Source organism: Oncorhynchus tshawytscha, unplaced genomic scaffold, assembly GCF_018296145.1.
Source record: "Oncorhynchus tshawytscha isolate Ot180627B unplaced genomic scaffold, Otsh_v2.0 Un_contig_8515_pilon_pilon, whole genome shotgun sequence".
Lineage (NCBI taxonomy): Eukaryota > Metazoa > Chordata > Actinopteri > Salmoniformes > Salmonidae > Oncorhynchus > Oncorhynchus tshawytscha.
Window position 1 is genome coordinate 29,321 of NW_024608451.1, and position 23,227 is coordinate 52,547.

The window sequence follows — 23,227 nt, forward strand, 5'->3', positions numbered from 1 at the left end:
TATTTTGTGGTGTGTGTTTTGTATGGGGTTTTAGTAGGTTTTGGGATTGTGGCTGAGTGGGGGTTGTCTAGGAGAGTCTATGGTTGCCTGAGGCGTTCTCAATCAGAGGCAGGTGATTCTCGTTGTCTCTGATTGGGAACCATATTTAGGTAGCCTGGGTTTCACTGTGTGTTTTGTGGGTGATTGTTCCTGTCTCTGTGTTTGTTGTCACCAGACAGGCTGTTTCTTGTTTTTGTATTTGTCGTGTTTATTCATTTATTAAACATGTATCGAACTAACCACGCTGCATTTTGATCCGACTCTCCTTCGACGGAAGAAATCCGTTACAAGTATACTGTAGGTAGGGGTAATGGATGGATAATAGACAGTAACAATGGTGCAGCTGTAGAAACTTTTAAGGATCTGATGGCCCACGACAATGGTGCAGCTGTAGAACCTTCTAAGGATCTGATGGCCCACGACAATGGTGCAGCTGTAGAACCTTTTAAGGATCTAATGGCCCATGACAATGGTGCAGCTATAGAACCTTTTAAGGATCTAATGGCCCATGACAATGGTGCAGCTGTAGAACCTTTTAAGGATCTAATGGCCCATGACAATGGTGCAGCTGTAGAACCTTTTAAGGATCTGATGGCCCATGACAATGGTGCAGCTGTAGAACCTTTTAAGGATCTGATGGCCCATGACACATTGGTGCAGCTGTAGAACCTTTTAAGGATCTGATGGCCCATGACAATGGTGCAGCTATAGAACCTTTTAAGGATCTGATGGCCCATGACAATGGTGCAGCTGTAGAACCTTTTAAGGATCTAATGGCCCATGACAATGGTGCAGCTGTAGAACCTTTTAAGGATCTGATGGCCCATGACAATGGTGCAGCTGCATAGAACCTTTTAAGGATCTGATGGCCCATGACAATGGTGCAGCTGTAGAACCTTTTAAGGATCTGATGGCCCATGACAATGGTGCAGCTGTAGAACCTTTTAAGGATCTGATGGCCCATGACAATGGTGCAGCTGTAGAACCTTTTAAGGATCTGATGGCCCATGACAATGGTGCAGCTGTAGAACCTTTTAAGGATCTGATGGCCCATGACAATGGTGCAGCTGTAGAACCTTTTAAGGATCTGATGGCCCATGACAATGGTGCAGCTGTAGAACCTTTTAAGGATCTAATGGCCCATGACAATGGTGCAGCTGTAGAACCTTTTAAGGATCTAATGGCCCATGACAATGGTGCAGCTGTAGAACCTTTTAAGGATCTGATGGCCCATGACAATGGTGCAGCTGTAGAACCTTTTAAGGATCTGATGGCCCATGACAATGGTGCAGCTGTAGAACCTTTTAAGGATCTAATGGCCCATGACAATGGTGCAGCTGTAGAACCTTTTAAGGATCTAATGGCCCATGACAATGGTGCAGCTGTAGAACCTTTTAAGGATCTGATGGCCCATGACAATGGTGCAGCTGTAGAACCTTTTAAGGATCTGATGGCCCATGACAATGGTCCAGCTGTAGAACCTTTTAAGGATCTGATGGCCCATGACAATGGTGCAGCTGTAGAACCTTTTAAGGATCTAATGGCCCATGACAATGGTGCAGCTGTAGAACCATTTTTGTTGTTGTTATTGCTGTTTTTTGTTGAATTTTATCTCCTTTTTTCTCCCCAATTTCATGGTATCCAATTGTTAGTAGCTACTATCTTGTCTCATCGCTACAACTCCCGTACGGGCTCGGGAGAGACGAAGGCTGAAAATCATGTGTCCTCCGATACACAACCCAACCAAGCCGCACTGCTTCTTAACACAGCACGCATCCAACCCGGAAGCCAGCCGCACCAATGTGGAAACACCGTGCACCTGGCAACCTTGGTTAGCGTGCACTGTGCCCGGCCCGCCACAGGAGTCGCTGGTGCGCGATGAGACAATGATATCAATGATATACCCTACCGGCCAAGTCCTCCCTAACCCGGACGTCGCTATGCCAATTGTGCGTCACCCCACGGACCTCCCGGTCGCCCTAACCCGGTCGCGGCCGGTAACGACAGACCCTGGGCGTGAACCCAGAGTCTCTGGTGGCACAGCCTTTTAAGGATCTGACTGGTGGAAGGACCACAGTCACGTGGCCACCGAGAAACTTGAAGCTCTCGAAACCTGCTGCGCTTACAGCCCCCCGTCAATGTGGATGTTGGGGGTGTGCTCGGACCTCTGTTTCCCATTGTCCACGATCAGCTCCTTTGTTTTGCTGACGTTGAGGTAAAGATTATTGTCCTAACACCATGATAGTTCTCAAGCCCTGCCACATCCGACGAGCGTCAGAGACGGTGTAGTAGGATTCCATCTTAGTCCTGTATTGATGCTTTGCCTGTTTGATGGTTTGTCTGAGGGCGTAGGGGGATTTCTCATAAGTGTCCGGGTTAGAGTCCCGCTCCTTGAAAGCTGCAGCTCTAGTCTTTAGCTCATTGCGGATGTTGCCTGTAATCCATGGCTTCTGGTTGCAGGGTGCATGTTGTGCAGGGTGTGTGTTGTCTAGGGTGGGTGTGTGTGTGTGTTGTATAGAGTGTATGTTGTGCAGGATGTGTGTTGTGCAGGGTGTGTGTACGTGTTGCATACCTTACTCAGGTGGTCTATAAGGCACTGTGCAGGGCACTGTGCAGGGTTTTGCTACATACCTTACTCAGGTGGTCTATAAGGCACTGTGCAGGGTTTTGCTACATACCTTACCCAGGTGGTCTCTAAGGCACCGTGGAGGGTTTTGCTACATACCTTACTCAGGTGGTCTATAAGTCACTGTGCAGGGTTTTGCTACATACCTTACTCAGGTGGTCTATAAGGCATGTTGCTGGGTGCAGCGAGGCCCAGCTGTCGGCTATGTTGAGCAGCACCACGTTCAGGTGTTTCAGAGATGCTTTCAGTCTCTTACTGAGCACCCCGCTGTAACTCTGCTCTACGAAGACTAGTACTCGTCTCGCCCTGCAGCCTGCCAAGTCCGCTAGCAGCTCTCCCACACTGTAGCGCTCCTTCAGGTCCGCCTGCATTAGGGGCGAGAGGAAAAACCAAATGATCTCCCATCACCGTCTATATCTAAACATACAGGTTCAACCCTGCTGTTTCATATTCAGCCATCAGCTCACCCACAGAGGAATCCTGGGGAGAGGGAGACAAGCAGTCACACAACCCCGATCTGTCACAGTCTTACAGGTAATTGCTTACGTTCAATGCCAGCATGAGAAGCACACAGGTGTTCTAAAAGTTCCTAACCTATATACGCTTTAGCCGTAATCTCAGAACCCCAAAAAAACTATTCTGCCATGAGGTTATTTCAAACCTGTTCAAACTGACATCCAAATGGATGGAGCATGAAATAACGACTAGCAACAAATCCTAGAGGGTGCTAGATCGATGTGTCAGAAGGTGTTGTGGATCAGGAACGTTCTAGAGCTGATCTGAGGCCCAGTGGGACAAGCATTAGAGAGAAGAATACATATACAAACCAAGGAGCTTTACCCCTGCAGGCGTTCACTGTCTGCTCTGCTCCTGATCCTGTCTGGTCTCTATAGTCTCTATAGTCTAAATAAAGTCTCTATAATCTCTATAGTCTCTACTGTCTCTATAGTCTCTATAGTCTAAATAGTCTCTATAATCTAAATAGTCTCTATATAGTCTCTATAGTCTAAATAGTCTCTATAATCTAAATAGTCTCTATACGGTCTCTATAGTCTCTACTGTCTCTATAGTCTCTATAATCTAAACGGTCTCTATAGTCTCTATAGTCTAAACAGTCTCTATAGTCTCTACTGTCTCTATAGTCTCTATAGTCTAAATAGTCTCTATAATCTAAATAGTCTCTACTGTCTCTATAGTCTCTACTGTCTCTATAGTCTCTATAATCTAAACGGTCTCTATAGTCTCTATAGTCTAAACAGTCTCTATAGTATAACTGGTATAGTCTCTATAGTCTCTATAGTCTCTATAGTCTAGAGAGTCTCTATAGTCTCTACGGTCTCTACAGTCTCTATAGTCTCTATAGTTTAAATGGTATCTACGGTCTCTACTGTTTCTATAGGTTAGAGAGTCTCTATAGTCTCTACGGTCTCTATAGTCCCTACGGTCTCTATAGTCTCTATAGTCTAGAGAGTCTCTATAGTCTCTACGGTCTCTACAGTTTCTATAGTCTCTATAGTCTAAATGGTCTCTACGGTCTCTACAGTCTCTAAAGTCTCTACAGTCACTATAGTCTAGATGGTCTCTACAGTCTCTACGGTCTCTATGGTCTCTACGGTCTCTACGGTCTCTATGGTCTCTACTGTAGTCTCTATGGTCTCTATTGCCTCTGTAGTCTCTATAGTATCTATAGTCTCTAAAGTCTATATAGTCTAAATGGTCTCTAAAAGTCTCTATAGTCTAAATGGTCTCTAAAGTCTATATAGTCTAAATTGGCTCTAAAATCTCTATAGTCTAAATGGTCTCTAAAGTCTCTATAGTCTAAATGGGCTCTATAGTCTCTATGGTCTCTATGGTCTGTGGTCCTTATAGTCTCTATAGTCTCTATAATCTCTATAATCTCTATGGTCTCTATAGTCTAAATGGTCTCTATAGTCTCTATAGTCTCTATAGTCTATAAGGCCTCGGGCCTTATATAGGCAACAACTGGTATGGTGGGGGTCCGAGCTAACCAAGCTAGTTGGTGATGTTAACAGTGACGTTTCTGTTGATGGCACAGAAGAACTCTTCCTGGTTCTGGTCCTGGTTGATGACAAGAGTGGAAGAACTCTTCGTGGTTCTGGTCCTGGTTGATGACAAGAGTGGAAGAACTGTCAATGGCACTCCAGCAATGTCTGCTCTCCATGTTAGGCTGCCAATAAATCTTGAGTGAACTCTCACACCGTTGGCCACTCGTAGACATTATTTCCCTTGCCTCCGGGCATGCATCGATTAACTTTTGTATGAGCGTGTATAGCACATGGGGATGTGTGAAACTTACTCCTCAGCCTGAAGTGTCCCCACTTCTGCCAGCGAATAGCTAGCTTTTCACGTGACGCCAACTGGTAAGCCGCTTCAGGAGGGCGATCAATCTGAGCCTTGTGTGTCTTATGAAAGACTCTGAGGAGGGTCATTGATGTTATGGTTCAACCCGGCAGGAGACCCGTGAGGGTCATTGATGTTATGGTTCAACCCGGCAGGAGAACCGTGAGGGTCATTGATGTTATGGTTCAACCCGGCAGGAGAACCGTGAGGGTCGTTGATGTAACGGTTCAACCCGGCAGGAGAACCGTGAGGGTCGTTGATGTTATGGTTCAACCCGGCAGGAGAACCGTGAGGGTCGTTGATGTTATGATTCAACCCGGCAGGAGAACCGTGAGGGTCGTTGATGTAACGGTTCAACCCGGCAGGAGAACCGTGAGGGTCGTTGATGTAACGGTTCAACCCGGCAGGAGAACCGTGAGGGTCGTTGATGTAACGGTTCAACCCGGCAGGAGAACCGTGAGGGTCGTTGATGTAACGGTTCAACCCGGCAGGAGAACCGTGAGGGTCGTTGATGTAACGGTTCAACCCGGCAGGAGAACCGTGAGGGTCGTTGATGTTATGATTCAACCCGGCAGGAGAACCGTGAGGGTCGTTGATGTAACGGTTCAACCCGGCAGGAGAACCGTGAGGGTCGTTGATGTTATGATTCAACCCGGCAGGAGAACCGTGAGGGTCGTTGATGTAACGGTTCAACCCAGCAGGAGAACCGTGAGGGTCGTTGATGTAACGGTTCAACCCGGCAGGAGAACCGTGAGGGTCGTTGATGTAACGGTTCAACCCGGCAGGAGAACCGTGAGGGTCGTTGATGTTATGATTCAACCCGGCAGGAGAACCGTGAGGGTCGTTGATGTTATGATTCAACCCGGCAGGAGAACCGTGAGGGTCGTTGATGTAACGGTTCAACCCAGCAGGAGAACCGTGAGGGTCGTTGATGTTATGATTCAACCCGGCAGGAGAACCGTGAGGGTCGTTGATGTTATGATTTAACCCGGCAGGAGAACCGTGAGGGTCGTTGATGTAACGGTTCAACCCGGCAGGAGAACCGTGAGGGTCGTTGATGTAACGGTTCAACCCGGCAGGAGAACCGTGAGGTCGTTGATGTTATGATTCAACCCGGCAGGAGAACCGTGAGGGTCGTTGATGTTATGATTCAACCCGGCAGGAGAACCGTGAGGGTCGTTGATGTTATGATTCAACCCGGCAGGAGAACCGTGAGGGTCGTTGATGTTACGGTTCAACCCGGCAGGAGAACCGTGAGGGTCGTTGATGTAACGGTTCAACCCGGCAGGAGAACCGTGAGGGTCGTTGATGTTATGATTCAACCCGGCAGGAGAACCGTGAGGGTCGTTGATGTTATGATTCAACCCGGCAGGAGAACCGTGAGGGTCGTTGATGTAACGGTTCAACCCGGCAGGAGAACCGTGAGGGTCGTTGATGTAACGGTTCAACCCGGCAGGAGAACCGTGAGGGTCGTTGATGTTATGATTCAACCCGGCAGGAGAACCGTGAGGGTCGTTGATGTAACGGTTCAACCCAGCAGGAGAACCGTGAGGGTCGTTGATGTTACGGTTCAACTCGACACTTTACTCTTAGTATTCCTCACACTCCCATAAAACTCCCGCAGGATAGCGTTTAACCGTTCTTTTGTCGTTGTCTCAGACTCAAGAGATGCCCTTTTCTTGCTCCCTAGTGGCACAGCGGTCTAAGGCACTGCATCTCAGTGCAAGAGGCATCACTACAGTCCCTTGTTTGAATCCAGGCTGCATCATATCTGGCTGTGATTGGGAGTCCCATAGGGTGGTGAATAATTGGCCCAGCATCGTCCGGATTTGGCCGGGGTAGGCCGTCATTGTAAATAAGAATTTGTTCTTAGCCAGTCACAGTAACATTTCAGTGCCCAGTTATTCTGCTTCACTGTGTTGGCTTCAATACGGCTCTTTTCCAGGGTGTTTTTCTCCACTCGTTCGTGTCGACTGGTTATTATGGGATTGTTGTCCCCTCCAATCTCCTGTTCCCACCACTCTTTAAAATGCATGTTAAATTCATGTTGAACACACTGTGCTGGTCAATTAATGAATGGAATTCTGAGTGTTTACGGTTTCCATGGTGAATAATTAGTTTCAAATTCATTCTTGGGTTTCTAGTTTACTGGCATGGGAGAGATTGCATTTTTAACATGATACATTGTTGCACAGGTCGTAGAGGTAAACAGGTAGCTTAACACAACCCCCAGCTGTTGCAAACCAAATAGTAGCATGGAAAAATAATGTGTTGGCATGAGAAAAATAATGTGTTTTCCCGAGAGAGATGAAGTTCATGACAGTGGAATTATGACATAAACACGTCATAGAATTTTGCAGAAGTCCCACAACTCCCAGGCAGTCCGTTAGTGACTACATGATGGAATCAGTTAGTGACTACAGGATGGAATCAGTTAGAGACTACAGGATGGAATCAGTTAGTGACTACAGGATGGAATCAGTTAGTGACTACAGGATGGGAGTCAGTTAGTGACTACAGGATGGGAGTCAGTTAGTGACTACAGGATGGGAGTCAGTTAGTGACTACAGGATGGAGTCAGTTAGTGACTACAGGATGGAATCAGTTAGTGACTACAGGATGGAATCAGTTAGTGACGACAGGATGGAATCAGTTAGTGACTACAGGATGGAATCAGTTAGAGACTACAGGATGGAATCAGTTAGTGACTACAGGATGGGAGTCAGTTAGTGACTACAGGATGGGAGTCAGTTAGTGACTACAGGATGGGAGTCAGTTAGTGACTACAGGATGGAGTCAGTTAGTGACTACAGGATGGAATCAGTTAGTGACTACAGGATGGAATCAGTTAGTGACGACAGGATGGAATCAGTTAGTGACTACAGGATGGAATCAGTTAGAGACTACAGGATGGAGTCAGTTAGTGACTACAGGATGGCAATCAGTTAGTGACTACTGGATGGAATCAGTTAGTGACTACAGGATGGAATCAGTTAGTGACTACAGGATGGAATCAGTTAGAGACTACAGGATGGAGTCAGTTAGTGACTACAGGATGGGATCAGTTAGAGACTACAGAATGGAATCAGTTAGAGACTACAGAATGGAATCAGTTAGTGACTACAGGATGGAATCAGTTAGAGACTACAGGATGGAATCAGTTAGAGACTACAGGATGTAATCAGTTAGTGACTACAGGATGGAATCAGTTAGTGACTACAGGATGGGAATCAGTTAGAGACTACAGGATGGGAATCAGTTAGTGACTACAGGAGGGAATCAGTTAGTGACTACAGGATGGAATCAGTTAGTGACTACAGGAGGGAATCAGTTAGTGACTACAGGATGGAATCAGTTAGTGACTACAGGATGGAATCAGTTAGTGACTACAGGATGGAATCAGTTAGTGACTACAGGATGGAATCAGTTAGTGACTACAGGATGGGAATCAGCTAGTGACTACAGGATGGGAATCAGTTAGTGACTACAGGATGGAATCACTTAGTGACTACAGGATGGGAGTCACTTAGTGACTACAGGATGGAAATCAGTTAGTGACTACAGGATGGAATCAGTTAGTGACTACAGGATGGGAGTCAGTTAGTGACTACAGGATGGGAATCAGTTAGAGACTACAGGATGGGAATCAGTTAGAGACTACAGGATGGAATCAGTTAGTAACTACAGGATGGGAGTCAGTTAGTGACTACAGGAGGCATAGTTGCTCTTAATGTGTTACGGTAATATAGAATTAGGTACTGGACTTTATAGGTAACAACACTTCTAACTAATGTAATCCAGTCCCTCGTTGTGTTGATGCATAGGGAAGTAAAGGACTCATTGGAGTAACTATTTATCCATCTATACTAATCTATCTATACCCACTATGCCATTGTAGTTGCCATCCCAGAGCAGCATGGTCCCGTCGTTCCTGGTGGGGCTGTTGAGGTAGAGGACCAGGAGTCTGCACAGTGCTGCTTCCCACAGATATAAGAGATGTGGTTCCTTATCACTCGTTTCTCTGTAGCTGGGTATACCCACTCCTCTGTAGAGAGACAGGGATAGAGAGGTTAGAGAGTGTGTCCCAGGCTGTGTGTGTCTGTGTCCTGGTCCGTACTATCCCACCTGAGAGCTGTCCGTTCCCAGCGAAGAAGGTCTTGATGTGATCTCTGTGGAAGCCGTTGTTCCTCAGCATCCTGTAGAAGAGCTGTAGGTTCTGAACGTGACACTGGTACGTGATCTGTTGCTGCCATCCACCTGCACACACGTGCACAACCACACATATCACACACCCACACACACCCACACACACCACACACCCACACATACCACACACCCACCCATACCACACACACACACATACCACACACATACATATTGATTAAGGGTGTCTGCTGAAGTGTTGGTCTGTAAAGAGTAGGTGGTGGTCTATAAAGAGGAGGTGTTGGTCTGTAAAAAGGAGGTTTTGGTCTGTAAAGAGGAGGTGGAGGTGTAGGGCTGTAAAGAGGAGGTGTTGGTCTGTAAAGAGGAGGTGGACGTCTGTAAAGAGGAGGTGTTGGTCTGTAAAGAGGAGCCAGTGGTCTGTAAAGAGGTGGTGAAGGTGTCGGTCTGTAAAGAGGAGAAGTTGGTCTGTAAAGAGGAGATGTAGGTGTTGGTCGGTAAAGAAGGAGGTGGAGGTCTGTAACGAGGAGGTGGAGGTGTTGGTCTGTAAAGAGGAGGTGTTGGTCTGTAAAGAAGAGGTGGTGGTCTGTAAAGAGGGGTGGAGGTGTTGGTCTGTAAAGAGGAGGTGTTGGTCTGTAAAGAGGAGGTGTAGGTCTGTAAAGAGGAGGTGGTGGTCTGTAAAGAGGAGGTGTTGGTCCGTAAATAGGGGGTGTTGGTCTGTAGAGAGGAGGTGTTGGTCTGTAAAGAGGAGGTGTTGGTCTGTAAAGAGGAGGTGGAGGTGGAGGTCTGTAAAGAGGAGAGGTTGGTCTGTAAAGAGGAGGTGTTGGTCTGTAAAGCGAAGGTGTTGTCTGAAAAGAGAAGTTGTTGTCTGAAAAGAGGTCTTGTTGGTCTGTAATGAGGAGGTGTTTTTCTGTAAATAGGAGATGTTGGTCTGTGAAGAGGAGGTGGAGGTGTAGGTCTATAAAGAGGAGGTGTTGGTCTGTAAAAAGGAGGTGTTTGGTCTGTAAAAGGAGGTTTTGGTCTGTAAAGAGGAGGTGTAGGGCTGTAAAGAGGAGGTGTTGGTCTGTAAAGAGGCGGTGTTGGTCTGTAAAGAGGATGTGGTCTGTAAAGAGGATGTGTTGGTCTGTAAAGAGGAGGTGTTGGTCTGTAAAGAGGAGGTGTTGGTCTGTAAAGACGAGGTGGAGGTGTTGGTCTGTAAAGAGGAAACGGTGGTCTGTAAAGAGGACGTGGAGGTGTTGGTCTGTAAAGAGAGGCGGTGGTATGGAAAGAGGAGGTGTTGGTCTGTAAAGAGGAGGTGTTGGTCTGTAAAGAGGACGTGGAGGTGTTGGTCTGTAAAGAGAGGCGGTGGTCTGGAAAGAGGAGGTGTTGGTCTGTAAAGAGGAGGTGTTGGTCTGTAAAGAGGAGGTGGAGGTGTTGGTCTGTAAAGAGGAGCCAGTGGTCTGTAAAGAGGTGGTGAAGGTGTCAGTCTGTAAAGAGGAGAAATTGGTCTGTAAAGAGGAGATGTAGGTGTTGGTTGGTAAAGAAGGGGTGTTGGTCTGTAAAGATGAGGTGGTGGTCTGTAAAGAGGGGTGGAGGTGTTGGTCTGTAAAGAGGAGGCGTTGGTCCGTAAATAGGGGTGTTGGTCTGTAGAGAGGAGGTGTTGGTCTGTAAAGAGGAGGTGTTGGTCTGTAAAGAGGAGGTGGAGGTGTAGGTCTGTAAAGAGGAGAGGTTGGTCTGTAAAGAGGAGGTGGAGGTGTAGGTCTGTAAAGAGGAGAGGTTGGTCTGTAAAGAGGAGATGTTGGTCTGTAAAGCGAAGGTGTTGTCTGAAAAGAGAAGGTGTTGTCTGAAAAGAGGTCTTGTTGGTCTGTAATGAGGAGGTGTTTTTCTGTAAAGAGGAGATGTTGGTCTGCGAAGAGGAGGTGGAGGTATAGGTCTATAAAGAGGAGCTGTTGGTCTATAAAGAGGAGGTGTTGGTCTGTAAAAAGGAGGTTTTGGTCTGTAAAGAGGAGGTGGAGGTGTAGGGCTGTAAAGAGGAGGTGTTGGTCTGTAAAGAGGAGAGGGTCTGTAAAGAGGAGGTTTTGGTCTGTAAAGAGGAGGTGGACGTCTGTAAAGAGGAGGTGTTGGTCTGTAAAGAGGAGGTGTTGGTCTCTAAAGAGGAGGTGGAGGTGTTGGTCTGTAAAGAGGAGAAGTTGGTCTGTAAAGAGGAGATGTAGGTGTTGGTCGGTAAAGAAGCGGTGGAGGTCTGTAACGAGGAGGTGGAGGTGTTGGTCTGTAAAGAGGAGGTGTTGGTCTGTAAAGAGGAGGTGGTGGTCTGTAAAAAGGGGTGGAGGTGTTGGTCTGTAAAGAGGAGGTGTAGGTCTGTAAAGTGGAGGTGGTGGTCTGTAAAGAGGAGGTGTTGGTCTGTAAAGAGGAGGTGTTGGTCTCTAAAGAGGAGGTGGAGGTGTTGGTCTGTAAAGAGGAGCCAGTGGTCTGTAAAGAGGTGGTGAAGGTGTCGGTCTGTAAAGAGGAGAAGTTGGTCTGTAAAGAGGAGATGTAGGTGTTGGTCGGTAAAGAAGCGGTGGAGGTCTGTAACGAGGAGGTGGAGGTGTTGGTCTGTAAAGAGGAGGTGCTGGTCTGTAAAGACGAGGTGGAGGTGTTGGTCTGTAAAGAGGAGGTGTTGGTCTGTAAAGAGGGGTGGAGGTGTAGGTCTATAAAGAGGAGGTGTTGGTCTGTAAAGAGGAGGTGTTGGTCTGTAAAGAGGAGCCAGTGGTCTGTAAAGAGGTGGTGAAGGTGTCAGTCTGTAAAGAGGAGAAGTTGGTCTGTAAAGAGGAGATGTAGGTGTTGGTCGGTAAAGAAGGGGTGGAGGTCTGTAAAGAGGAGGTGGAGGTGTTGGTCTTTAAAGAGAAGGTGTTGGTCTGTAAAGACGAGGTGGAGGTGTTGGTCTGTAAAGAGGATGTGGTCTGTAAAGAGGATGTGTTGGACTGTAAAGAGGAGGTGTTGGTCTGTAAAGAGGAGATGTTGGTCTGTAAAGACGAGGTGGAGGTGTTGGTCTGTAAAGAGGAAACGGTGGTCTGTAAAGAGGAGGTGGAGGTGTTGGTCTGTAAAGAGAGGCGGTGGTCTGGAAAGAGGAGGTGTTGTTCTGTAAAAAGGAGGTGTTGGTCTGTAAAGAGGAGGTGTTGGTCTGAAAAGAGGAGATGGAGGTGTTGGTCTGTAAAGAGGAGCCAGTGGTCTGTAAAGAGGTGGTGAAGGTGTCGGTCTGTAAAGAGGAGAAGTTGGTCTGTAAAGAGGAGATGTAGGTGTTGGTCGGTAAAGAAGGGGTGGAGGTCTGTAAAGAGGAGGTGGAGGTGTTGGTCTGTAAAGAGGAGGTGGTGGTCTGTAAAGAGGGGTGGAGGTGTTGGTCTGTAAAGAGGAGGTGTTGGTCTGTAAAGAGGAGGTGTAGGTCTGTAAATAGGAGGTGGTGGTCTGTAAAGAGGGGATGTTGGTCCTTAAAAAGGGGGTGTTGGTCTGTAGAGAGGAGGTGTTGGTCTGTAAAGAGGAGGTGTTGGTCTGTAAAGAGGAGGTGGAGGTGTAGGTCTGTAAAGAGGAGAGGTTGGTCTGTAAAGAGGAGATGTAGGTGTTGGTCGGTAAAGAGGAGGTGTTGGTCTGTAAAGAGGAGGTGGTGGTCTGTAAAGAGGAGGTGTTGGTCCGTAAATAGGGGGTGTTGGTCTGTAGAGAGGAGGTGTTGGTCTGTAAAGAGGAGGTGTTGGTCTGTAAAGCGAAGGTGTTGTCTGAAAAGAGAAGTTGTTGTCTGAAAAGAGGTCTTGTTGGTCTGTAATGAGGAGGTTTTTTTCTGTAAAGAGGAGATGTTGGTCTGTGAAGAGGAGGTTTTGGTCTGTAAAGAGGAGGTTTTGGTCTGTAAAGATGAGGTGGACTTCTGTAAAGAGGAGGTGTTGGTCTGTAAAGAGGAGGTGTTGGTCTGTAAAGAGGAGGTTTTGGTCTGTAAAGAGGAGGTTTTGGTCTGTAAAGATGAGGTGGACTTCTGTAAAGAGGAGGTGTTGGTCTGTAAAGAGGAGGTGTTGGTCTGTAAAGAGGAGGTTTTGGTCTGTAAAGAGGAGGTGGACTTCTGTAAAAAGAGGAGGTGTTGGTCTGTAAAGAGGAGGTGTTGGTCTGTAAAGAGGAGGTGTTGGTCTGTAAAGAGGATGTGTTGGTCTGTAAAGAGGAGGTGTTGTTCTGTAAAGAGGAGTTGTTGGTCTGTAAAGACGAGGTGGAGCTGTTGGTCTGTAAAGAGGAAACGGTGGTCTGTAAAGAGGAGGTGTTGGTCTTTAAAGAGGAAGGTGTAGGTCTGTAAAGAGGAGGTGGAGGTGTAGGTCTGTAAATAGAAGGTGTTGGTCTGTAAAGAGGAGGTGTTGGTCTGTAAAAATGAGGTTTTGGTCTGTAAAGAGGAGGTGGTGGTCTGTAAAGAGGAGTTGGAGGTGTAGGTCTGTAAAGAGGAGGTGTTGGTCTGTAAAGAGGATGCTGAGGTGTTGGTCTATAAAGAGGAGGTGTTGGTCTGTAAGGAGGAGGTGTTGGTCTGTAAAGAGGAGGTGTTTTCCGTAATGATGAGTTGTTGGTCTGTAAAGAGGAGGTGGACTTGTTGGTCTGTAAAGACGAGGTGGAGGTGTTGGTCTGTAAAGAGGGGGTGGAGGTCTCTAAAGAGGAGTTGGAGGTCTGTAAAGAGGAGGTGGTGGTCTGTAAAGAGGAGGTGTTGGTCTGTAAAGAGGAGGGGGTTGGTCTGTAAAGAGGAGGTGCTGGTCTGTGAAGAGGAGGGGGTTGGTCTGTAAAGAGGAGGTGTTGGTCTGTAAAAGGTGGTGTTGGTCTGTAAAGAGGAGGTAGAGGTGGAGGTCTGTAAAGAGGAGGTAGAGGTGGAGGTCTGTAAAGAGGAGGCGTTGGTCTGTAAAGAGGAGGTGGTGGACTGTAAAGAGGAGGTGGTGGTCTGTAAAGAGGAGGTGTTGGTCTGTAAAGAGGAGGTGTTGTTCTGTAAAGATGAGGTGGTGGTCTGTAAAGAGGAGGTGTTGGTCTGTAAAGAGGAGGTGTAGGTCTGTAAAGAGGAGAGGTTGGTCTGTAAAGAGGAGATGTAGGTGTTGGTCGGTAAAGAGGAGGTGTTGTTCTGTAAAGATGAGGTGGTGGTCTGTAAAGAGGAGGTGTTGGTCTGTAAAGAGGAGGTGTTGGTCTGTAAAGAGGAGGTGGTGATCTGTAAAGAGGAGGTGTTGTTCTGTGTTCAGGTGTCTTGCCAGGCTTAACCTACCTGAGAGCAGTATAGCATGGTCACAGGTCTGAGCTGCCAGGTGTTACCTACCTGAGAGTAGTATAGCATGGTCACAGGTCTGAGCTGCCCGGTGTAACCTAACTGAGAGTAGTATAGCATGGTCACAGGTCTGAGCTGCCAGGTGTTACCTACCTGAGTGTAGTATAGCATGGTCACAGGTCTGAGCTGCCAGGTGTAACCTACCTCAGAGTAGTACAGCATGGTCACAGTCCTGAGCTGCCAGGTGTAACCTACCTGAGAGTAGTATAGCATGGTCACAGGTCTGAGCTGTCAGGTGTAACCTACCTGAGAGTAGTATAGCATGGTCACAGGTCTGAGCTGCCAGGTGTAACCTACCTGAGAGTAGTATAGCATGGTCACAGGTCTGAGCTGCCAGGTGTAACCTACCTGAGTGTAGTATAGCATGGTCACAGGTCTGAGCTGCCAGGTGTAACCTACCTCAGAGTAGTATAGCATGGTCACAGGTCTGAGCTGCCAGGTGTAACCTACCTGAGAGTAGTATAGCATGGTCACAGGTCTGGTAGAGACGACAGGACAGGTGTGTAGCCAGGGGCTGCTGGTGGCATCGCCTGGTGTTCTTGTTGAGCTCACAGCTGGACACTGGCATGTTGGGGCTGGTGAGGGGCAGAGGCTGGGGGCACTGGGCAAAGTCTGGGTGGTCTGTAAACTCACACAATATCATCACGTCACATGGTGTAGAGGTAAAGACTGCAGTTGACGTAGTCATCCTCTTGGTGCCTCAGTGGTGTATGGATCAGACAGATTTCTCTGCAGAGCTGCAGTTACATCAGGCTAACAGCACTACAGCATTGTGTCTCCATGTTGGCTAATATTGTGTACTCCTAGCCTGGTCCCCAGATCTGCTTGTGCTGTCTCGTCAACACGAAAGACCGGACAAACAGTTCTGGAACCAGGCTACTTGTAAGCCTGGTAGGTGGGCACCAACTCACCCACGCATCGTAGCCTCTGCGTCCGGTTGGTATCCCTGACCCCGACCACCATGGGAAGGAAATGTATCTCACAGAGAGCCCCGCTGCGCTCCATCCTCCCCGGGCTGCTCCTGGGCCTCGACACGGTAGCCCTGCGGGCGCGCCCGCTCCCCGCCAGCCTCTCACTGCCGCTCTGACGACGCTTCAGCTGGTTCTGACAGCGACTCTTTAGGGCCAGGGTCAGACACTCCTCTCCTGGAGACACAACAACAACAACAACACAGGTCAGGTCAGGTGAGACACAACGCAACACATATCAAAACACATCACATGTCAAAACACAACACATTCCCATGTCCACAGCCCCCATGTCTACAGCCCCCATGTCCACAGCCCCCATGTCCACAGCCCAGGGTCCCCATGTCCACAGCCCCCATGTCCACAGCCCCCATGTCTACAGCCCCCATGTCTACAGACCCCCATGTCCAAAGACCCCATGTCCACAGCCCCCATGTCCACAGCCCCCATGTCTACAGCCCCCATGTCTACAGCCCCCATGTGCACAGCCCCCCATGTCCACAGCCCCTCATGTCTACAGCCCCCATGTCTACAGCCCCCATGTCCACAGCCCCCTATGTCTACAGCCCCCATGTCCACAGCCCCCATGTCTACAGCCCCTCATGTCTACAGCCCCCATGTCCACAGCCCAGGGTCCCCATGTCCACAGCCCAGCCCCCCATGTCCACAGCCCCCATGTCCACAGCCCCCCATGTCTACAACCCCCATGTTCACAGCCCAGGGCCCCCATTTCTACAGCTCCCCCATGTCCACAGCCCAGGGCCCCCATTTCTACAGCCCCCATGTTCACAGTCCAGGGCCCCAATGTCTACAGCCCCCTATGTCCACAGCCCCCATGTCCACAGCCCCCATGTCCACAGCCCCTATGTCCACAGCCCCTCATGTCCACAGCCCAGCCACCCATGTCCACAGCCCCTCATGTTCACAGCCCCCATGTCCACAGCCCCTCATGTCCACAGCCCCCATGTCCACAGCCCAGCCCCCATGTCCACAGCCCCCATGTCCACAGCCCCCATGTCCACAGCCCAGGGTCCCCATGTCCACAGCGCAGCCCCCATGTCCACAGCCCCCATGTCCACAGCCCCTCATGTCCACAGCCCCCATGTCCACAGCCCCTCATGTCCACAGCCCCCTATGTCCACAGCCCCCATGTCCACAGCCCCCATGTCCACAGCCCCCTATGTCCACAGCCCCCATGTCCACAGCCCCCTATGTCCACAGCCCCTATTTCCACAGCCCCCATGTCCAGAGCCCAGCCCCCATGTCCACAGCCCAGGGCCCCTCATGTCCACAGCCCAGCCCCCCATGTCCACAGCCCAGGGCCCCTCATGTCCACAGCCCAGGGCCCCCATGTCCAGCTAGCAGCAGGTAACTTGGTCATGAAAATCAGAAAATCAATCAGATTAAATTGTTTACCTTTGATGAGCTTCGGATGTTTTCACTCACGAGACTCCCAGTTAGATAGCCAATGATCCTTTTTTCCAAAAATATTATTTTTATAGCCGAAATACCTCCGTTTCTTGTCCACGTTTTGTTGAGAAATCCACCGGAAATAGCGGTCACGACAACGCGAAAAAAAAAAATCTAAATTAGATCCATAATATTGACAGAAACATGGCAAACGTTTTTTCTAATCAATCCTCAATGTGTTTTTCAAATATCTATTCGATAATATATCAACCGGGACAACTGTCTTTTCAGTAGAAGCGAGAGGAACAATGGCCGCCTTTGTCTATTACGCACAACTCACTCTGAGAGCCACCAGCTGACCACTGACGCAATGTTGTCGTTCACGCTCATTTTTCTAAATAAAAGCCTGAAACTATGTCTAGTGACTGTAGACACATTAGGGAAGCCATAGAAAAAGGAATCTGGTTGATATCCCTTTCAATGGGCAATAGGGATGCATAGGAACACAGGGGTTTCAAAATAAGAGTCACTTCCTGATTGTATTTTTCTCAGGCTTTCGCCTGCAATATCAGTTCTGTTATACTCACAGACAATATTTTTACAGTTTTGGAAACTTTAGAGTGTTTTCTATCCTAAGCTGTCAATTATATGCATATTCTAGCATCTGGTCCTGAGACATAGGCCGTTTACTTTGGGAACGTTATTTTTCAAAAAATGAAAATAGTGCCCCCTAGTCTTAAGAGGTTTTAACTATGGTCACTAACCCATTTCATATTGATCAGTGTGTTCACTAACCCATTTCCTGTTGTTAACTGTGGTGACTAACCCATTTCCTGTTGTTAACTGTGGTGACTAACCCATTTCCTGTTGTTAACTGTGGTGACTAACCCATTTCCTGTTGTTAACAGTCGCCACTAACCCATTTCATGTTGTTAACAGTCGCCACTAACCCATTTCCTGGGTCTCGTTATATTGAACACAGAAAGACCTGCGTTGTGCTCTCTCTCTCTCTCTTAATGTTTCCTCTCAGCTTCAGGTGAGGTGGTCAAGCTTGGACACATGCAAACCCCCACAACACTTCCAGCTGACCCTCACAGATAGATGACCCTCACAGATAGATGACCCTCACAGATAGATGACCCTCACAGGTAGATGACCCTCACAGATATATGACCCTCACAGGTAGATGACCCTCACAGATAGATGACCCTCACAGATAGATGACCCTCACAGATAGATGACCCTCACAGGTAGATGACCCTCACAGATAGATGACCCTCACAGGTAGATGACCCTCACAGATAGATGACCCTCACAGGTAGATGACCCTCACAGATAGATGACCCTCACAGATAGATGACCCTCACAGATAGATGACCCTCACAGATAGATGACCCTCACAGGTAGATGACCCTCACAGATAGATGACCCTCACAGATAGATGACCCTCACAGATAGATGACCCTCACAGATAGATGCCCCTCACAGGTAGATGCCCCTCACAGATAGATGCCCCTCACAGATAGATGCCCCTCACAGGTAGATGCCCCTCACAGATAGATGATCCTCACAGGTAGATGCCCCTCACAGATAGATGACCCTCACAGATAGATGACCCTCACAGATAGATGACACTCACAGACTGTATTGATAATTAACCTGGAACCCTGTCAACGTTGGTCTCTCTCTGTCCACTGTCATGTACTAGACTGGAGTGTGAGGGGCAGGGTTGTCATGCACTAGACTGGAGTGTGAGGGGCAGGGCTGTCATGTACTAGACTGTAGTGTGAGAAGCAGGGCTGTCATGCAGTAGACTGGAGTGTGAGGGGCAGGGTTGTCATGCACTAGACTGGCGTGTGAGGGGCAGGGTTGTCATGCACTAGACTGGAGTGTGAGGGGCAGGGCTGTCATGTACTAGACTGGAGTGTGAGGGGCAGGGCAGGGCTGTCATGTACTAGACTGGAGTGTGAGGAGCAGGGCTGTCATGTACTAGACTGGAGTGTGAGGGGCAGGGCTGTCATGTACTAGACTGGAGTGTGAGGGGCAGGGCAGGGCAAGGCTGAGAAGTTAAAAGGGTCGGTAGAGAGACATAGTTGAGAGTTGTGGAACTCCTACCTCCTGTCCCAGTGCAGCAGGGTGGAGAGGCTGAAATGTCTGGGCAGAGGGTGGTGGGTGGTGCTAAGGACAGCATCCACTCAAGATGAATAATGGAGAGATGTTATTGTGAATACATGACTGGTGACTGTGGCTGGGTTCAGCCATGCATCTGGGTCCTCTACTACCCCAGCAGGGTGTCTACCACCTGGCATCGCCTGAGAGCTCTCTTCTCTCAAGTTGCTTACTGCTTACAAACTCTCTCTCTCTCTCTCACGCAGGCGCAGGTACACACACACACACACACACACACACACACACACACACACACACACACGGTACACACACACACACACTCACGGTACACACACACACACACACACACGGTACACACAGACACACACACACACACAAACACACACACACACACAAACACACACACACACACACACACACACACACACACACACACACACACACACACACACACACACACACACACACACACACACACACACACACACACACACACACACACACACACACACACGGTACACACACACACACACACACACACACACACACACATTGTCCTGTTCCGATTCTCTCACAGTGCTCTCAACTCTTCTGCTTACTCTGTCTCTGCAGGAGAAGACTCTGATGATTTCCCCTTACAGCCTCATTAGAATACAAAAAGGTCTCCCTCTTATAGGAGCTGTGTAACTTCTAACCATTTGATTATTTTATTTTTGTTTTTAAAGAGAGGTCTCCTGTACTTACAGCCTGAGTCGTAGGGAATATCGGTGGATCAAGTGGTTTGATTAATGGTTGAAACAACTGTTCGAGTCATATTTTCAATCAAACCAAAGCCTTAGAAATATTCTATAACAAACCAATCTGGAATACCAGTATCTAATAAAACTCCTTTAAGGAAATTCTCAATCGGCTGGTAGAGCATACTATCACAATGGATTTAGAGGTTGATATGAAATAAATATTTACTTGGTCAACCCCCCTCCTGCATCAATTAACATCATTTGAGTCCTTTTTTGGGGGTACTTTCAACTTTACCCATTCAGAGGGTAACACTCAAACTCAGTCACCAAAGATATGGGATAAAAGGTAGGAATTTTAGTTGATGAGGGACAAATATTGCACCCTTTCAGGAATATGAAAATAGCTCAAAAGCAAACATTTTGGGCTGTTATGATGACAGTAAAACAAACAAAAAATGCTGTAGGGTGAATATGACAACGTGCAATATTATTAGGCAACATAAAGTGGTTTAACCACATTCCATGACCCACAGGATCAATTAATCAATATTCAGGCTTAAAGTCACCTATAATATAATGCCTATAATAGTCATAAAACAAGGGACATTGCACTATACATCAGCTGGAAACGCATTCATTTCAATGTAATTGAATATTCATGTTCAGACATACAAAAGTACTATCATTTGTTCAAATTTGTCCTCATTTCCCAATACTTACCTATATATGAGTCATTGAAGCAGACCTAAACACATGTTTGAGATGAGTAAAAAATGCTAGGCCCATACAAATTGCCTATCGACTAAGGCAGTGCTGATATGAGCCTGTTGTGAATTCTTAACTGCGTGGTAGAGCTCTGTTATTTCCTAAATAAACATCAAGTTTAAACATTTTTTTGGGGGGGGGAGTTCTTATTTGCATTGTTAGTAATATGATATATATATATTTTTTTAAACATGTTTTTCAAGAAGGGACAATTAAAGGGTTTTAGACTACATTTGACCTTACATTTAGGCTACTTCATCTTCCAATGGGATAGCTTTTCAAACCGTTATTGTAGAATCAAATGAAGACAATTAGCCTCCGACCGGGTAGACACTGGTTGAATCAACGTTGTTTCCACCCAACGAGGAATAGACATTGAATTGATATCTGTGCCCAGTGGGTTATTTATAAGAAATAAGTTATAAATTGAGATATCCATATTAAAAGTGTATTTTTCAAAGTATACATTTTACATTAATTTGTTCTTACCTAAATAAATTCCATCCATATGTGCACATTTTTTCTTGGTCGTGTTTAGGTCCACATAAAAGAGAACCACAGGATGTCCGAAACTCTCTCCGGGACTGGGATCCAACACCAACACGGCATCATGCGCAGTCGATCCCGGGAAGAAATCGTGATGTCTTCTACTGTCCTCCAGTACCGAACTCATCCCGTAACCGCCCTGCTTCGGCGGTAGCATCCCTGAAGAATAGGAATCTGGGAGAATGGCGAGTACTTTTTCGGAGTTTGGCTCGAAACGTACACGGCCACCCCGCTGAGCTGAAGATGGGACAGCCGCTTACATTCGCCCTCAGACAGAGATACCCTGCGGCACAGGTTTAACTTCAGGTACTGAAACCCGGTCTTCACCCACCGGTCCAAGCGGCCAAACTTCACCTGGGAGCCGCGGGAGTCACCCAGGAATAGAACCAAGATCAAAGAGACACGCGCATCCACTTGAGCCTCATGGTTTTGTTGGAAAAAGATTTGCCATTACGCGCGTGCCTATTTATTTATTCCACTTATTATTATATCTATATTTTTTTTATAAACTCTCTCAATTATAGGCTACCACTTTCCAAAAAACTTTAATGTAATGTTTATTTTGGAATATTAACTCTCTGTAGGCGCTTACTCGACGGCTCCCAACTGTCTTGTCAAATGTGAGAGATGCAGCTCTCTACGTTAAATGAGGACTTCAAAGGGCTCAGAGCGGCGGCCTGATGGAGAGTACTGTGCAACAGTAACTCCATCCCACAGGCTCTGACACGCCGGTAAACAAAGGGGGAGAGTGGGCGTTAGAGGAGGAGGGGAAGGGGGGGCTCTAAAGGAACCCGGTGCAGCATGAGGATAGGGATAAGAGGCTACCTGGCTGTCAACGGCAGGAAGAGCGCATCATAGACGCACGGCGCGTCCACTTTTGTTCCAAAGAATGCTGAGCAGGAGTCAATACTGGAAAGGGTGATTCACATAAAAAATATAGTCCTATTGATTATGAAATAAACCAATATGCTTTTAAACAATATCTACTGTATCTTAAAAAAATAACTTTAAGTCTGTATGTTTTCCACAGGTTGTTCACTGGGAAGACATCGTCAAATCACATGTTATTTGTCACATGCCCCGAATACATCAGGTGTAGTAGACCTCACAGTGAAATGCTGAATACAACAGGTGTAGTAGACCTCACAGTGAAATGCTGAATACAACAGGTGTAGTAGACCTCACAGTGAAATGCTGAATACAACAGGTGTAGTAGACCTCACAGTGAAATGCTGAATACAACAGTAGTAGACCTCACAGTGAAATGCTGAATACAACAGGTGTAGTAGACCTCACAGTGAAATGCTGAATACAACAGGTGTAGTAGACCTTACAGTGAAATGCTGAATACAACAGGTGTAGTAGACCTTACAGTGAAATGCTGAATACAACAGGTGTAGTAGACCTCACAGTGAAATGCTGAATACAACAGGTGTAGTAGACCTCACAGTGAAATGCTGAATACAACAGGTGTAGTAGACCTCACAGTGAAATGCTGAATACAACAGGTGTAGTAGACCTCACAGTGAAATGCTGAATACAACAGGTGTAGTAGACCTCACAGTGAAATGCTGAATACAACAGGTGTAGTAGACCTCACAGTGAAATGCTGAATACAACAGGTGTAGTAGACCTCACAGTGAAATGCTGAATACAACAGGTGTAGTAGACCTTACAGTGAAATGCTGAATACAACAGGTGTAGTAGACCTTACAGTGAAATGCTGAATACAACAGGTGTAGTAGACCTCACAGTGAAATGCTGAATACAACAGGTGTAGTAGACCTTACAGTGAAATGCTGAATACAACAGGTGTAGGTAGACCTTACAGTGAAATGCTTACTTACAAGCCCTTAACCAATAATGTTTTAAGAAAATCCCTAAAAAGTAAGAGATAAGAATAAGTAATAATTAAAGGGAGGGGCTATATACAGGGGGTACCGGTACAAAATCAATGTGTCAATGTGCGGGGGCACCGGTGTCGAGGTAATTGAGGTAATTATGTACATGTAGGTAGAATCATTAAAGTGGGTATGCATAGATAAACACAGAGAGTAGCAGGAGCGTGTGGGGGGGGCAATGCAAATAGTTTGATTAGATGTTCAGCAGTGTTATGGATTGGGGGTAGAAGCTGTTTAGAATCCTATTGGACCTAGACTTGGTGCTCCGGTACCGCTTGCCGCGCGGTAGCAGAGGGAAC

The 23,227-nt window shown here is 47.3% G+C and overlaps 1 protein-coding gene across 1 annotated transcript; it reads right to left on the reverse strand.

The window, feature by feature from the left end:
- Positions 1–6,093: 6,093 nt before the first annotated feature.
- On the reverse strand, positions 6,094–21,228 carry LOC121843536. Its single transcript, XM_042313181.1, has 6 exons — positions 20,971–21,228; positions 15,380–15,613; positions 14,919–15,089; positions 9,152–9,283; positions 8,912–9,071; positions 6,094–6,607 (listed from the first exon to the last, which is right to left on the reverse strand). Exons 1-6 carry the CDS (start codon positions 21,182–21,184, stop codon positions 6,094–6,096), a joined length of 1,425 nt encoding a protein of 474 aa, XP_042169115.1. The 5' UTR covers positions 21,185–21,228.
- Positions 21,229–23,227: the final 1,999 nt, after the last annotated feature.